General features: G+C 37.1%; 1 protein-coding gene across 16 annotated transcripts in view; it reads right to left on the bottom strand.

Annotated features, from left to right (window-relative positions):
- Nucleotides 1-17,981, bottom strand: part of MIPOL1 (mirror-image polydactyly 1) — a 321,127-nt gene that overhangs the window by 64,206 nt on the left and 238,940 nt on the right. For 11 of the 16 annotated variants that reach the window (XM_073211329.1, XM_073211331.1, XM_073211328.1 and 8 more), the window contains one exon: nucleotides 7,110-7,163. The exons of the other annotated variants lie outside the window; for them this stretch is intronic. In XM_073211329.1, coding sequence (XP_073067430.1) covers nucleotides 7,110-7,163 — 54 coding nt within the window. The remainder of the gene's footprint in view (nucleotides 1-7,109; nucleotides 7,164-17,981) is intronic. 16 annotated transcript variants of the gene reach the window in all.

The following is a 17,981-nucleotide window of genomic DNA, read 5'->3' on the forward strand; positions in this document are numbered from 1 at the left end:
TTCTCTTGGACCTAGGCTGGCATCACCTCATTTAGAGTCAAACTTACTGTGCCTCTTGTCTTCACCTTCTCTGCTATTCAAGGCTGTGCTATCTGCTGTGTCCACAACAGCTTCCATGATCTTAGCGCTAAATACCAAAGACACTTTTAAATCTTTATCTTATTTGAGCTCTCTGAAGCCAATTCTTTCTGGAAATGTTTTCATTCCCTACTATTCATGAAAGCACACTTCTGGTTTTCTCCTCCATCAAAACTATCCGTCGATGCTTTCCAATATCCTTTGGGGGCTGCTTTTCCTCTACCCAACCTTTAACTGTTGGCAGCATCTCTTATTCCAACCAGTCTCCCCCAATTTCAACCCACTCTCACTGCCTCACTGAATCATTTATATAGCTAACTCTCAAGTATTTCTCTATAGCTCAGACTTTTATCCTGAGCACCAGAGATCTACATTGACCATCTAGTAGAAATCTCCATTTGACCATCCTGCAGACACCTGCAACTCAAAATGTCTAAAACTGAGCTTACATTTTCATTGTACAGCCCTCTCCAAATCATCTCTTTCTCTTCCTCCCCCTCTGGGCATCATTACTAACTCAGGGTTTGGTTGCAAAAGCTGTGCATCATCCTTGACATCTCTCTCACCACCCAAGCTAATCAACCCCTTTTGATTTAAATTTAAATCCCCTTGCATCTTTCTTTTCTTTTCAGCTCTATTACCATCATCTAATTTTAGAGTGCCCGCTATTATTTTCTTAAGTGGATTACTGCAGTAGTCTTTTTTGTTTGTTCCTTGCTGTGAGTGGGTTTTCTAAATCACACATATGAATGTATTACTATCTGGATTAAAACTTTTCAGTGACTCCTCACTGCTCCTAGGATAAAGTCCAAATTCCTTAAACATCATTTACAATGCTCTTTATGTAGTTCTTTTTGCTCTTTTCTAATTATTCACCTGTTTACCCCTATACTCCAGTCAAGATGAACAATATTCACATCCCCTAGAACACTAACCCTATCCTCATTTACTTACACTAGCTGTTACTCACCCTTTAGATCTCAGCTTGGTATGAGTTTCCCCAAGAACTCTGACCTGTTGCCCTGATTAGATGATTCTCTCATGTGCTCCCATAGTATTCTGACCTTTCAGCTGGATAGATGTTAAGCAATTGTTTTTTTATCCACCATTTGATCTTTAGTGCCTAGAAAAGGATTTAATAAATATTTGTGGACTTGATTAATTAATTACTGGTTCCTTAGGCCTGCTTCATGTGGTTCTTAAATGGTTTTAATGGCTGACTAGAATCTTTGTGATTGGCAGGTGCCCTGCAGAATAGAAGCTATGGATATCTAGTACTGGTTTATAGTTAACCAATGTGGTTTATAGGTTGATTACTTTGTGAAGACCAAGAGTAATAAAAAGCCTAAGATTTAAAAAGGAAATGAAAGAAATAAAAGTTAAGCAAAAATAACTTTCATAAATTATTCTATTCTGGAGGAGGATTTTAAATGGACTCTCATCACTGTTGCATCATTGTGGATTTCAGCAGTTTTTCTGCAATACTAGAAACAAATGCTACTGGAGGCCCCCCTGGTGGTTGAGTGAACATTTGCTTGTAGTGAAATAATCTTTGAAAGGGGTCATTCATTCAATAAATATTTACTGAGCAACTATGTCGTGCCAAGTACCAGTAACTACTTGGGGATAATAACAGTAGCCAACAGTTACTGCTGTATCTTGGGGGTTGGTTGTACTGCTCTACCTCAGGGATACAGAGGTAACCAAAGCAGGTAAAAATGTCTGATCTTACAGAAGCTTTGCTCACCATTTTATCTTTACTGCTTGGAAGAATTGCTTAATAAATATTTGTAAATGAACTAATTAGCGTTTCTTAAGGTCTATTTCTAATTTGAATCATTCTGTACTTCCTTAGATTTTGATGGCCTTCCTTTTGGATGCAGTATTGCATGGCAGATCCATGGATAAGGAGGGCTGTGACACCATTTTCCTGGAGTTAACTGCTACCTCACTCTTATTTTCCTTTATTTGTCTGATTTTAAAATAATTATACCATAATTTAGTACGATCACCAATATATGTTAGCTTGTGAAATTGAAAGCAGATCTCCTTATAGTGAATAGTTAAAATAAATTATCTTTAAGCATAATTTTGTTGATGACTTTGACTGTGATAATTCTCTTAGAGAAACATTATTCACACACACTAGGATGATTTCTGGATTTTAGCAAATTACACATGTGCTCTACACACCATATTTAACGAGAAACTATTTATTTATTTATTTTGTTATACTTTTTTAGCAGTTTCTCTACACTATGTGAATGAAGACTTCAAAAAAAATCAGCTCAAGCTTCTATCAGACTGCTTTATCTACATGATTTAGGGATTGTAAAGATAATAGTAAGGTTATTGTTTCTTTGAGAGTGAAGTACCCAGTGGAGCAAGGACTGAGGTTTCTTCAAGAGGGAATACTTGGTTTATCAGCAGTTAGATAGCATGAACACATGCCTTATATCACGGTTATAGGCATCCGGATTCTTTCAAAAAAATGTAGCTAGTCATCAGGATGAATGTCATTTACTTTTGTTTTGGTCTCCAGGGAATAATGTTTACTTTGCTTTAAAATTTATGTGAGTCATTTTGGTTATATGTCTTTTTTAATTAGCTTGAAGGAAGCAATCACTGGGGAGAAAGTGGAAATCAATTCTGATCCGATATTGATAGCTACTGTGCTGTAAACTGTGTGTCCTTTCTAATTAAATGTAAACATGTTCAGTTCTAAAGTCCAGCAGCAGTGACAACAGTCACTTGGAAAGATTGCCTAAGTACCGCTCAACTGACCTGCTTGCTCTCTTTCATGGCTGCGCTTGTGCAGCTATGCCTGGGGTGAGAGCTGGTGGCCACTGACTTTTTTTAGGTCATCTTCAGAGAAAAGATTTGACAAGAATGTCTAGTGCTCTGTAATACCTAAAGTTACTTATTAACTATGTCCTTCCGATAGTTAATCAATGGCATCACATAGAGTCAAATTTGTTGCACTAAACTGCCCCCTGTCCAAAGCCAAGTCTTGGTAAATATTTAATGGCAGTAAAGGTGTTTTGCTAGTTATCAACTGATATGTTAAAGGACTCTTAAAAGCAACTTTATCTTGCCTTCCCTTCTATAAATAATTTGCTCAGCAATATACTGTGTAAGTATAAAAGCATTTGGATTTCATTCTATCAGGTATCTTGCTCAGAAAAAGACCAAATGAGAATTATTCTTAAGAAGTGCTCATTTTTATCAGTACTATTTTAATCAGTACTATGTCACGTAAACCTAAGAGGGAAAAACCACTATTAAACTTCTCTGTCTGGTAAAATGCCAACTCAAAGCGTAAGACCCAGCCCCGTTCACTTTACTAAACATCACACTGGACTTGTTCAAAACCCGTTGTACAGCTGCTGTCATAAGGAAATGTTAGAAAGTTTCTGTTGTTATAGAGTTGCCACATGCTCTGTAAAATCAGAAGACATATGGATTTTTGCTTTTTATCCAACACAGTAAAGTTTGAGTTTTACATCTTTACCTTTTTAATTATCTGTTGAGTTTTAGGTCTCCTTGTTTCACTTATTCTAACTTGTGGTAAGGCAGAAAAAAATGACAGCTTGAAAATAAGGAAGAAATCTCTTCAGACTTAAGTTTTTTTTGGAATGCTTGATAATTGCTTAGGAGAAATGAAGCTGACTTCTTTAAACTTACATTTATTTCCTGCCTACAGATTTTAAAGGAAGGTAACATGCTTTTTTATTCTGGCATGTATTTCAGTCTAAAAGTTTAATATTAAATTTAATACTAAATACTGACTGACTTATGAAGTATGAATTTTAATAGAGTAACTATAGAAAGGAACAAATTATTTTCCTAAGTATTCAATAACTGGTGACTCAAAGCATTGTACTGAATCAATGACCCTTAGTGATACATCCTACATCAAAAGGTTTAAAACTGAAAATAAAGAAAAAATGTGAGAGTAAGAAAGTTAAAAGTTAAGTTTTCAGAATGGAAAAACAGTACAAATGTGCCAGATTTGAGGTTGAAATGCTTGACTTTGCAGTACTGAGATGAACTATTTATTTTACTTTGTGGTGGTCTAAAAGGAATGTTTATGTATTTTTTGCCTGACATGGCTGTTGTATGGAAGGGCAACAGTCTCCTACTATCAGTGACATAGGACATTAATTTTTAAAAGATTACTCATAGTCCAATTGCTATGAAGGCAAAGTTTCTGAATTTCCCCCCAATCCCATCTAAAGATTAATTAATTAGTCATCAATTATATGGTATTGAATACTTTGAGAGAACAAGGTATCATGCTCCAACTTTAAAGGGGTCTTATTTTTCACATTGCTGACCTCAGTATACCAATGTTTGGCAGAGAACATGTTTGTTTTTAAATTAATATTTCTGGTTTATGTCTCTTGAAGATATGTCTATATTGATTTTACTCTCTGAAATCTTATGTAACACAATGATATTTCTTTACCTCTCAAATTTTGACCAGGGACCTACATCAGATCAGAACCAATGGCAGGCCAGCAGGTACATGCCTGGGGTCTTAACTTCAAGTGGATACAAAACTTCCTGGAATAAATTTAAAATATGGTGCTAGTTAACTGATGTTGCACCAATAACCAATTGATCATATAAGTGGAAAAATGTAAATTGGGCATATTGCTGTTGAAATAGATAGGTACCTCAAATGGAAATTTAAAAATTTTTTTCTGCTTTGATACACAATTGCATATTATAACGTACAATGACAAACTGCATCAACTACACTTTACCAGCCAGCTAAGTTCTGAAAAATTGAATCTGGTTGAAGGCATGCTCATTTTTACCGTCATTACTCATTCATTCAACACATATTTACAGAATACCTATTTTGGGCTTGACACTGTTCTAGGCACTTGGGATAGAGCAATGAATGAAACAGACCAAGATCCCTACTTTGGTGGATCTTTGAGAATCAAGTTTATCCAGCTTTTGCACAGACCCACCCTTTCCAGAGACCTCACCCATAGCCCTAGTCCATGAGGCTTACTTCAGACCTATTTCTCAAACTACCTTCTATATCACCATACCAGACACCAGTTCTTCGGCTTCTGTAACTAATACTGTAATTCAAATTTTGTTTTTTCGTGATGAACCCTCTTTTTATAGTATGTGTATATTTGGAATTAATTTCCTGTCAACAAAGTATATATTGCAGTAACATATCCTTTTAATAGTAAAGATGTATGTGACTATAATGCAAATGCCAAAAAGAATATCAGCCACAGTTTTTAAGAACTTTCAATTGTAAAAACAATTCCTTATAGGTAACCTGTAAAGTGAGTTTTCATTATTTATGCTTATTTTCCAAAAGATTTGATATTCTTATAAGAAAAAGCCTTAGGATGGACTGAAACATCCCGATAGTAAGAAAAGGTCTGAAATCATATATACTAGATTTTGTAGTACTTCATAATAATATCTATATTCTGGTAATCGCTGTCTATAAGACATTTACTTTTGGGGGTGACAAACACAACTAGTAGGTCTTATTGAGGCAGTGAATCATCGAAACCAACTAAACAACCAATGCAACAAACTAACAGCTAAATGACACAGCAGGGACATTTTATTGTCCTTACAGTCTAATATTTAGCTAGTTTTGCATGGAAATAGTGGATTAGAGCTAGATGACACTGCTCCTGAGCTCACTGTAACAAAGAATATTAGCTAATCCCAATAGGCAAGACTGTATTTACTGTGGAAAACTCATAGGTGCAACAATGCTTGTTTTTCACTTAGTGAGTTCTATTATGGGTAAGTAGAAAGCTTACCCACAGTACAAGTATAAACATGGTCCTACTATAATTTGTTCTTTACCTGGGGAATATAGTATGGACAAATATCATTTAGCTATATTTATTTTGGCTGGGGAATGTGCATCTAATCTTGCTCACAATCAAGAAAATATCTGCTAATTGAAAGAATTTCAACTAGGAAGTAAAGTCAAAGACTGATTTGGATGGGTAAAGGACTGAATATTGTCTTTGGTTTACTTACTTTATTCTGTTTGTTTCTGCTTTGGTATGATGAATTCACAAATAAAAAAGTATGAAAATTAACACTATGTAGAAGAAACCTATAATTTCATCTACATGGTATTAATGAGAAAGGGCTTCTGCAATAATATTGTCAGCATATGTTATGTTCTTTTTTTTTGTCTGTCATGGTAGAAAGTTTGGATTTTATTCTAAAGGTAGCAGGAAATTATTCGGAATTTTTTTTTGTTTGGCACTTGCATTTGTTTGTTTGACAGCCTCCTTTAAAGATATAAAAATGTACATTAAAAATTCTTTCTTATGAGGTTTTGATGTTCTCTTACTTTACCTGCTATGTTTTTTTTTTTTTTGAGAGGGCATCTCTCATATTTACTGATCAAATGGTTGTTAACAACAATAAAATTCTGTATAGGGGACTCAATACACAATCATTAATCAACCCCAAGCCTAATTCTCAACAGTCTCCAATCTTCTGAAGCATAACGAACAAGTTCTTACATGGTGAACAAATTCTTACATAGTGAATAAGTTCTTAGATGGTGAACAGTGCAAGGGCAGTCATCACAGAAACTTTCGGTTTTGCTCACGCATTATGAACTATAAACAATCAGGTCAAATATGAATTTTCGTTTGATTTTTATACTTGATTTATATGTGAATCCCACATTTCTCCCTTATTATTATTATTATTATTATTATTATTATTATTATTATTTTCAATAAAATGCTGAAGTGGTAGGTAGATGCAAGATAAAGATAGAAAACATGGTTTAGTGCTGTAAGAGGGCAAATGTAGATGATCAGGTGTGTGCCTATAGACTAAGTATTAATCCAAGCTAGACAAGGGCAACAAAACATCCACAGATGCAGAAGATTTCTCTCAAAACAGAGGGGGTGAGGTTCTCAGCCTCACCTCTGTTGATCCCCAATTTCTCACCTGATGGCCCCCCTGCGACTGTGCCTGTCTTAGGTTGTTCCTCCCTTGAGGAATCTTACCTGTCTCTGGCTAACCAGTCATCTTCTGGGGCCATACAGGGAAGTGTAAAGTTCCTAAATGAGAGAGAAGCAATATTGTTTGAAAACGTTAGCTTTTTACTTCTTTGCAGATTTATGCCCTGTGGCTTCTATGCCCAGCATTTGTCTTGAGGTATCTTTACCACTGGAAAAATTATGATACTTGGTAATTTCGATATGAGGCACAAATTCTACTTAAGGGTTGTAATTAGGAAGGAAGAAGAAAAGCTATAGAAGTAGCAGACGGAAGAAAACATGGGAAGATTATTATTTCCTTGACATATCTTCTTGTAGAGTAACATAAGCATGTATAGGTTTTAAACTACTAATTAAATTGCACACACACATTAACATAATAGGAATACAGTTACATAACCAAAGCAGACCTACAATTACCAGCCATCTCCAGTGAAACCAAGAAAATCAGTTAGGCACCCTAGGCATTTGTGAAAACTTATCAATGATACAATGGATATTGTCTAACTGAATTTGAATAGTTTGAGAAAAATCAGACAAATTAAAACCACACATTTCTGGGAACTGTTCACATCCCATATGTTCTCATAACAGTAGATAGTCTATAGTCGCACGATTTTGGAGCGCTGCAACTTGCTCTTCTCTTAATTCTTGGTTGAGTTCCGACAGTATAGATCCAGTCAAATTTGCTGTTTTACTGTATGCACAGGCCAGCTTAGATATCTCCTTCTCCATTCCAATGGCAAGTCCAGGAACCGGTGGGATGAATGCAGCTACAACTGCAACAGCACCAGGATCTTTGTTGAACTTTTTTGATGATCACCTTCTGGAATGACTCTTCCAGAGGATGTTGATGTTGGAAGTTCTTCTTCATATCATATCTTAATTCATTTTCTGGGTAGCCAAATTAGGTTTTGATCCTCTGTATAAACACAAACAAACCCTTTGCCCACACTTTGATATGCCCTTTATACCACTGTGAAGAACTTATTGGAGATCACCGCAGGGGAACTGCTTTTTTTTTTTTAAGAGAAAGGAATATTATCAGAAAAATGTACTTCCATAGCTGCTCATCTGACACCCTTTAAATGATCAAAATTAAGGATGTTTAAGGCATGCATTAATCATTGATTTACAGTTAATTTTATCTTATCAGGGAGTAATCCCCCTTTTCGTTATTTTTTTTTTCTTTTTTGTAATCACTAATCTACAATTACATGAAGAATATTATGTTTACTAGGCTCTCCTTTATAGCAGGTCCCCCCCACAAACACCTTTACAGTCACTGTCCATCAGCATAGAAAATGTTGTAGAATCATTACTTGCCTTCTCTGTGTTGTACAGCCCTCCCCTTTCTCCCACCCCCCACATTATGCATGCTAATTATAATACCCCCTTTCTTCTTTCCCCCCCTTATCCCTCCCTACCCACCCATCCTCCCCAGTCCCTTTCCCTTTGGTACCTGTTAGTCCATTCCTGGGTTCTGTGATTCTGCTGCTGTTTTGTTCCTTCAGTTTTTCCTTCGTTCTTATACTCCACAGATGAGTGAAATCATTTGGTATTTATCTTTCTCCGCTTGGCTTACTTCACTGAGCATAATACCCTCTAGCACCATCCATGTTGTTGCAAATGGTAGGATTTGTTTTCTTCTTATGGATGAATAATATTCATCCATAAGATGAATTGTGTATATGTACCACCTCTTCTTTATCCATTCATCTACTGATGGACACTTAGGTTGCTTCCAATTCTTGGCTATTGTAAATAGTGCTGTGATAAACATAGGGGTGCATGTGTCTTTCTCAAACTTGAGTGCTGTGTTCTTAGGGTAAATTCCTAGAAGTGGAATTTCTGGGTCAAATGGTAAGTCTGTTTTGAGCATTTTGATGTACCTCCATACTGCTTTCCACAATGGTTGAACTAATTTACATTCCCACCAGCAGTGTAGGAGGGTTCCACTTTCTCCACAACCTTGCCAACATTTGTTGTTGTTTGTCTTTTGGATGGTAGCTATCCTTACTGGTGTGAGGTGATACCTCATTGTGGTTTTAATTTGCATTTCTCTGATAATTAGCGATGTGGAGCATCTTTTCATGTGTCTGTTGGCCAGCTGTATTTCTTTTTTGGAGAACTGTCTGTTCAGTTCCTTTGCCTAGTTTTTAATTGGATTATTTGTTTTTTGTTTGTTGAGGTGGGTGAGTTCTTTATATATTTTGGACATCAAGCCTTTATAGGATCTGTCATTTACAAATATATTCTCCCATACTGTAGCGTACCTTTTTTGTTCTATTGATGGTGTCTTTTGCTGTACAGAAGCTTTTCAGCTTAATATACTGCCACGTGTTCATTTTTGCTGTTGTTTTCCTTGCTTGGGGAGATATGTTCAAGAAGACGTCACTCATGTTTATGTCTAAGAGGTTTTTCCCTTTGTTTTTTTCTAAGAGTTTTATGGTTTCATGACTTACATTCAGGTCTTTGATCCATTTTGAATTTACTTTTGTGTATGGGGTTAGACAATGGTCCAGTTTCATTCTCCTACATGTAGCTGTCCAGCTTTGCCAGCACCATATGTTGAAGAGACTGTCATTTTGCCATTGTATGTCCATGGCTCCTTTATCAAATATTAATTGACCATATATGTTTGGGTTAATGTCTGGAGTCTCTAATCTGTTCCACTGGTCTGTGGCTCTGTTCTTGTGCCAGTACCAAATTGTCTTGATTACTATGGCTTTGTAGTAGAGCTTGAAGTTGGAGAGTGTGATCCCCCCTACTTTATTCTTCTTTCTTAGGATTGCTTTGGCTATTCGGGGTCTTTGGTGTCTCCATATGAATTTTTGAACTATTTGTTCCAGTTTGTTGAAGAATGTTGCTGGTAATTTGATAGGGATTGCATCAAATCTGTATATTGCTTTGGGTAGGATGGCCATTTTGATGATATTAATTCTTCCTAGCCACAAGCATGGGATGAGTTTCCATTTGTTAGTGTCCCCTTTAATTTCTCTTAAGAGTAACTTGTAGTTTTCAGGTATAGGTCTTTCACTTCTTTGGTTAGGTTTATTCCTAGGTATTTTATTCTTTTTGATGCAGTTGTGAATGGAATTGTTTTCCTGATTTCTCTTTCTATTGGTTCATTGTTAGTGTATAGGAAAGCCACAGATTTATGTGTGTTAATTTTGTATCCTGCAAATTTGCTGTATTCCGATATCAGTTCTAGTAGTTTTGGAGTTGAGTCTTTAGGGTTTTTTATGTACAATATTATGTCATCTGCAAATACTGACAGTTTAACTTCTTCTTTACCAATCTGGATTCTTTGTATTTCTTTGTTTTGTCTGATTGCCATGGCTAGGACCTCCAGTACTATGTTAAATAACAGTGAGGAGAGTGGGCATCCCTGTCTTGTTTCCAGTCTCAGAGGAAAAGCTTTCAGCTTCTCGCTGTTCAGTATAATGTTGGCTGTGGATTTATCATATATGTCCTTTATAATGTTGAGGTACTTGCCCTTTATACCCATTTTGCTGAGAGTTTTTATCATGAATGGATGTTGAATTTTGTCAAATGCTTTTTCAGCATCTATGGAGGTGATCATGTGGTTTTTGTCTTTCTTTTTGTTGATGTGGTGGATGATGTTGATGGATTTTCGAATGTTGTACCATCCTTGCATCCCTGGGATGAATCCCACTTGGTCATGGTGTATGATTCTTTTGATATATTTTTGAATTCGTTTGCTAATATTTTACATTGAGTATTTTTGCATCTATGTTCATCAGGGATATTGGTCTGTAATTTTCTTTTTTGGTGGGGTCTTTCCCTGGTTTTGGTATTAGGGTGATGATGGCTTCATAGAATGAGTTTGGGAGTATTCCCTCCTCTTCTATTTTTGGAACACTTTAAGGAGAATGGGTATTATGTCTTCTCTGTGTGTCTGATAAAATTCCAAGGTAAATCCGTCTGGGCCGGGGGTTTTGTTCTTGGGTAGTTTTTTGATTACCATTTCAATTTCTTTGCTCATAATTGGTTTGTTTAACTTTTGTGTTTCTTCCTTGGTCAGTCTTGGAAGGTTGTATTTTTCTAGGAAGTTGTCCATTTCTTCTAGGTTTTCCAGCTTGTTGGCATATCGGTTTTCATAGTAGTCTTTAATAATTCTTTGTATTTCTGTGGAATCTGTCATGATTTTTCCGTTCTCGCTTCTGATTCTGTTGATTTGTGTTGATTCTCTTTTTCTCTTAATAAGTCTGGCTAGAGGCTTATCTATTTTGTTTATTTTCTCAAAGAACCAGCTCTTGTTTTCATTGATTTTTGCTATTGTTTTATTCTTCTCAAGTTTGTTTATTTCTTCTCTGATCTTTATTATGTCCGTCCTTCTGCTGACTTTATGCCTCATTTGTTCTTCTTTTTCCAGTTTCGATAATTGTGATGTTAGACTATTCATTTGGGATTGTTCTTCCTTCTTCAAGTGTTCCTGGATCGGTATATACTTTCCTCTAAAGACTGCTTTTGCTGCATCCCACAGAAGTTGGGGCTTTGTGTTGTTGTTGTCATTTGTTTCCATATATTCCTTGATCTCTATTTTAATTTGTTTGTTGACCCATTGATTATTTAGGAGCATGTTGTTAAGCCTCCATGTGTTTGTGAGCCTTTTTGCTTTCTTTGTAGAATTTATTTCTACTTTCATACCTTTGTGGTCTGAAAAATTGGTTGGTAGAATTTCAATATTTTGGAATTTACTGAGGCTCTTTCTGTGAGCTAGTATGTGGTCTATTCTGGAGAATGTTCCATGTGCACTTGAGAAGAATGTATATCCTGTTGCTTTTCGATGTAGAGTTCTATAGATGTCTATTAGGTCCATCTGTTCTACTGTGTTGTTCAGTGCCTCCGTGTCCTTACTTATTTTCTGCCCAGTGGATCTTTCCTTTGGGGTGAGTGGCATGTTGAAGTCTCCTAAAATGAATGCATTGCAGTGTATTTCCCCGTTTAGTTATGTTAGTATTTGTTTCACATATGCTGGTGCTCCTGTGTTGGGTGCATATATATTTAGAATGGTTATATCCTCTTGTTGGACTGAGCCCTTTATCATTATGTAATGTCCTTCTTTATCTCGTTACTTTCTTTGTTTTGAAGTCTATTTTGTCTGATATTAGTACTGCAACCCCTGCTTTCTTCTTGCTGTTGTTTGCCTGAAGTATGTTTTTCCATCCCTTGACTTTTAGTCTGTACATGTCTTTGTGTTTGAGGTGAGTTTCTTGTAAGCAGCATATAGATGGGTCTTGCTTTTTTATCCATTCTATTACTCTGTGTCTTTTGACTGGTGCATTAAGTCCATTTACATTTAGGGTGACTATTGAAAGATATGTACGTATTGCCATTGCTGGCTTTAGATTCGTGGTTACCAAAGGTTCAAGGTTAGCGTCTTTAGTATCTTACTGCCTAACTTAGCTCACTTATTGACCTGTTATATACACTGTCTGGAGATTCTTTTCTTCTCTCCCTTCTTATTCCTCCTCCTCCATTCTTCATATGTTGGGTGTTTGGTTCTGTGCTCTTTTTAGGAGTGCTCCCATCTAGAGCAGTCCCTGTAAGATGTCCTGTAGAGGTGGTTTGTGGGAGGCAAATTCCCTCAACTTTGGCTTGTCTGGGAATTGTTTAATCCCTCCATCATATTTAAATGATAATCGTGCTGGATACAGTATCGTTGGTTCAAGGCCCTTCTGTTTCATTGCGTTAAATATATCATGCCATTCTCTTCTGGCCTGTAAGGTTTCTTCCGAGAAGTCTGATGATAGCCTGATGGGTTTTCCTTTATAGGTGACTTTTTTCTCTCTATCTGCCTTTATAACTCTTTCCTTGTCCTTGATCTTTGCCATTTTAATTATTATGTGTCTTGGTGTTGTCCTCCTTGGGTCCTTTCTGTTGGGAGTTCTGTGTATTTCTGTGGTCTGTTCGATTATTTCCTCCCACAGTTTGGGGATGTTTTCAGCAATTATTTCTTCAAAGAGACTTTCTATCCCTTTTTTCTCTCTTCTTCTTCTGGTATCCCTATAATACAGATATTGTTCCTTTTGGATTGGTCACACAGTTCTCTTAATATTGTTTCATTCCTGGAGATCCTTTTATCTCTCTCTATGTCAGCTTCTATGCGTTTCTGTTTTCTGGTTTCTATTCCATCAATGGCCTCTTGCATCTTATCCATTCTGCTTATAAATCCTTCCAGAGTTTGTTTCACTTCTGTGATCTCCTTCCTGGCATCTGTGATCTCCCTATGGACTTCATCTCTTGGCTCTTGCATATTTCTCTGCATCTCTGTCAGCATGTTTATGATTTTTACTTTGAATTCTTTTTCAGGAAGACTGGTTAGGTCTGTCTCCTTCTCTGGTGTTGTCTCTGTGATCTTGGTTTGCCTGTAATTTTGCCTTTTCATGGTGATAGAAATAGTTTGCAGAGCTGGTACAAGTGACAGCTGGAAGAACTTGCCTCCTTATTGGTTTGTGGCCTTCCTCTCCTGGGAGAACAGCGACCTGTAGTGGCTTGTGCTGGGCAGCTGCGTGCAGACAGGGCTTCTGATTCCTGCCTGGCTGCGGTGGAGTTTATCTCTGCTGTTGCTGTGGGCGTAGCCTGTCTCGGGCTGCTGCTCCCAAATGGTGGATCTGCGTTGGAGGGGGAGCGGCCGGGAGGCTATTTATCTCCATGAGCGGCCTCCGTGCTCCCTGCTGCCCAGGGGGTTAGAGTGCCCAGAGATCCCCAGATTCCCTGCCTCTCGACTAAGTGTCCTGGGACGCTTCCGTCCGGTTTTGGGGTCCCTGTCCCTTTAAGACTTCCAAACAGCACTCGCCAAAAAATAAATAAATAAATAAATAAATAAATAAATAATTTAAATAAAAAAAAAAAGGCCTCTCGCTTTTCTTTGTCCCCGGGTGCCAGCCTCAGGGACCCGCTCACAGGTCTTGCTGTCCTGTTTCCCTAGTATCCAGGACCCCACGCATGCACTGTGTCTGTGCCCTGGTGTGGATGGCTAGGGCTGGGTGTTTAGCAGTCCTGGGCTCCCTCTACCTCTCCGCTCCGACTCCTCTCCTCCTGCCAGGAGCTGGGGTGAGGGGCGCTCGGGTCCCACTGGGCTGGGGTTTGTATCTTACCCCCTTCGCGAGGCGCTGAGTTCTCGCAGGCGTGTATGTGTTCTGGATGTTGTTCTGTGTCCTCTGATCTCTATTTGTTATATTTTCATAAATATATGTGGTTTTGGGAGATTTCTGCTGCTCTACTCACGCCGCCATCTTGGTTCCATATGTTATGTTTTGTAATTTATTAATACACATTGTAAAACTGAAAACAGTAACAAATGATTATCTTAATGAGAAAATCATGTATAAATGGAATAAAGCTAACTTTATAAATATGAATTTACTGAATTTGAACTATTAAGAAGATTGCACAGAGCTTATTGCTCAGGAGAAAAGGACAAGTAGGAAAATTCTCCTGGTGCACTCTGCCCAGCAGGTTGGGAATTTTCACAATCTTCAGGCGCTCCAGCTCCCTGGCTGGCCACACAGCTCTAATGCCCCACTCTGTGATACGCAGCCTGCTGCATCTTCCTCACTGTTAAGAAGTCTCTCAAACTGTCCGCCTTTCTGTTGTCCCAGAGTCGCTGGATATGGATCCCTGTTTTCCACAAGCAGCTGGAATCTCAGTCTCTCCAGGTATTCTGCCTGTCTCTGCTTTCCAACCACCTAATCACCAGAGTACCATGCAATGTAGTTTTTTGCTCCCAGAGAAGATCTCCAGAGGTAGGTGTTCAGAAGTCTCAGGCCTCCATTCCCTCCTCACTCAATTTCTCTTCCTCCTGCCCATGAGCTGGGGTGGGGAAAGGGCATGGGTCCTGCCAGGCAACGGCTTTGGTATGTTACCCTGTTCATGAGGTGTATTCTTTTCTTCAGGTGTATGAGTCTGTTGCAGCTCTCTTTCCTTTTGTTCTTTCAGTATTAGATGTATTAACTATGTTTTTGTATTATATGTGGTTTTAGGAGGAGGCCTCTGTCTCACCTCTCATACTGCCATCTTTAATCATCCTCTCTGGAAGACTATTATTAAAAGGTTTTAAGAAGGGAAATGACTGTTAGGATTGGGGAATGGATCTGAAGAGAACAGACTTGGCTGAAAAGAAATTATTTAGAAGACTAGCTCAGTAGTTCAATGTGATCATTGAAGATCTGCATAGGGTATTCATAACAACCAACCCAGAAAAGAGAAGAGCAGATTCAAAAAATACTTAAGAAGTAAAATAGATAAAATTTGTTGACTCAGGCATGCAGCAAAAAAGAACATTAGCATATAGGTGACAGGTAAAATCAGAGGAATAAATGGAGGCAGTTCAGGGAAAAGAACTTTAGAGCAACTATTATCATAAACAATGATAGAAACTGCTAAGAAATATTTATAATAAAATCAGGATAAGACTTTATTCTTAGAAGAGACAGTCTTTTTTTCCTGATATTACAAATAAAATAATCAAAAATACTTATCAGCTACCTCCCAGGTGCTCAGTATTGAGAGAAGTAAGAGAAATGTTAGACTACTTCCCTCATTAACACTTAGACAATACTTTCTCACAGAGATTTACAGGTAGATGCTTCATAGCTCATATCAAAAGCAGCACTCCATATATTTCATTCTGTTTTTATCTTAGGACCCTTCTGTTATCACTCGTCAGCAACATGAGTGAGTGGTGACTGAGAGGTGGAAAGTGCTTGGAGTTCGTGGTTCTTCTATTCACTATCCATGGTACTTTGGGTAAAGTACTAAATTGAATTTTAGATTCTTCAGTTTGAAGACAAATAATACTGCTTGTTTCACATAGTTGTTATGAGGATCAACTTAAGAGTATTACTGTGAAAGAAGTCTGCTACAAGTATAAGCAGTATATAAGTAGCAGTCTATAAAAGTATTGGCCACCGTCACTGCGTCTCCTGTGGTGCACTACCTAGACAGCACGGGAAATGAGAGTTGGAAGATCCACATCAATGATGACCAATGAAGGCCAAAGATGGGGAGCACCCTGAAGCCCATAATCCAGTAGGAGTAAGGGATCTGGAGCTATGAGCATAGTTCAGCTTAGAGCTTGCAGTCATTTACAGAGCCAGTAGACAGAACACAAGGTTCCATGGATCAGCAGCTATTTATACTGGACAACTGAATGGCCTAGGGTGAAATGTTTTATGTTATTTATTCTAGTTCATGACTAATTAGACCTACTTTGAAGATTCTGATGAATGGCTGTTGAAAAGCCTCTCATGATTTAATAGAAGTTGACAGTATCTTTTTTAAAACACAAGATCCTTTAAATCATCCACATAAAAAATCTGGGATTCTGGTGTAAATTACAGATATTCAAATCTTGAATTTTGGGAGCAGGAAAAGAAAGTGATGATTTCATTGAATAATTTGAATTTTCACCAATGAATAATTCTGACTATAGCATAGATACTGTCAATGATTAAGAGAGAACATTGCATATGCAAAGAACACTGGGTTTGGTTAGGCCACCTTTGGTCAGATTCCATCCTTGTCACTAAGAAACCAGGTTACCTTGGCTAACCTTTTTAACTTCTCTAGGTCTGATTCCAAATCTGTCAATAATAACAAAAATGATGCTTATTGTTTTATTGAGTGCTTTCAATGTTTTTGGCAATCATTTGGGCACTTAACATACATTAATCTGTACAATAACCCTGAAAAGTAGTTATCATTTCTATTTAAAATGAGAAAATGAAGGCTTAAGAGGCTAACGAATTTACCTAAGCAAGTAAATGTTTGAGCCAGGATTCTCATCATTATATGCCTTCTTCGAAAATAATGTCATTTTTGTTTTCTAAAATAAGAAATTTTCAGTACTCTTTCAGTCTTAAAATCTTGTAAGGCCAATGTTTAACCAAGTACAATAGGTACAAAGATACATTCTAAATATACATACATATATAGTATAATAGTTATGGGATCCTAAGAAAACCACTGAGCTTCTCCCCGTTTCACCTTCACCTTTAAATCATTTTTATGAAGATAATAATTCATGCTATTAATTATCCCACAAGAGGTGGGACATAAAATATGCTTATGACTTTGATATTGAAGATAAAAAGAATATTGATAATAATATTGCAATTACCTGTTGTATGGCTAAGAAAGCTTTAGAAATTTCTTAAAATTAAAAAAAATCACAGTTTTAATGCTCTATATATGACTTTATAAGACTATCAGATAGGAATTGAAGGATATTTCTTCCATTGGTGAGTAAAATGCACATGCTATAACATCATTCACTTTCCAGTCCATTACTGCTGCTTTGTTAATACCATTGCCTTGTTTCTGAAAGGCAGTTCCTTAGAAGACCGTTTAACCAAAAATACCTAAGGAATAAAAGCTTAAGGAAGAAAGAATGAACATCCTGCTACTTGACATTAATCACATTAACTCCGAGTACCTAGTAGACAGCTATGGCATTACTCCTAACTGGAAGACACTGAAGTTAAAGCACAAGGTTTTAAAGTTAATGGGAGTTGCACAACTGAAACATTGTATGTCAACCTGATTATATGCCCCTAAGTTATTGTTCATTGATAATGCCATTCCTCTGTTTAATCAAGAGTTAAAGCAGTGCAGTAATTCCCTATTTTCACAATATTCTTTCTGACAATAAAGATAACAACTACGGGAACAGTTTTAGCTGGCTAAACCTGATGTACTGGTTTTGTTAATAAAAAATTCATGACAATTAATGAAATGGATCTATTAAGACAGTCCCCCAAGTAGTACAGCAGCCCCACCTACAAATGAACTTCTCTTGACCTATATTATTCAAAAAGAACTGTAGTAACTTGCTCTAAAAATTGTTAC

The sequence above is a fragment of the Manis javanica genome, chromosome 8 (genome assembly GCF_040802235.1).
Source record: "Manis javanica isolate MJ-LG chromosome 8, MJ_LKY, whole genome shotgun sequence".
Lineage (NCBI taxonomy): Eukaryota > Metazoa > Chordata > Mammalia > Pholidota > Manidae > Manis > Manis javanica.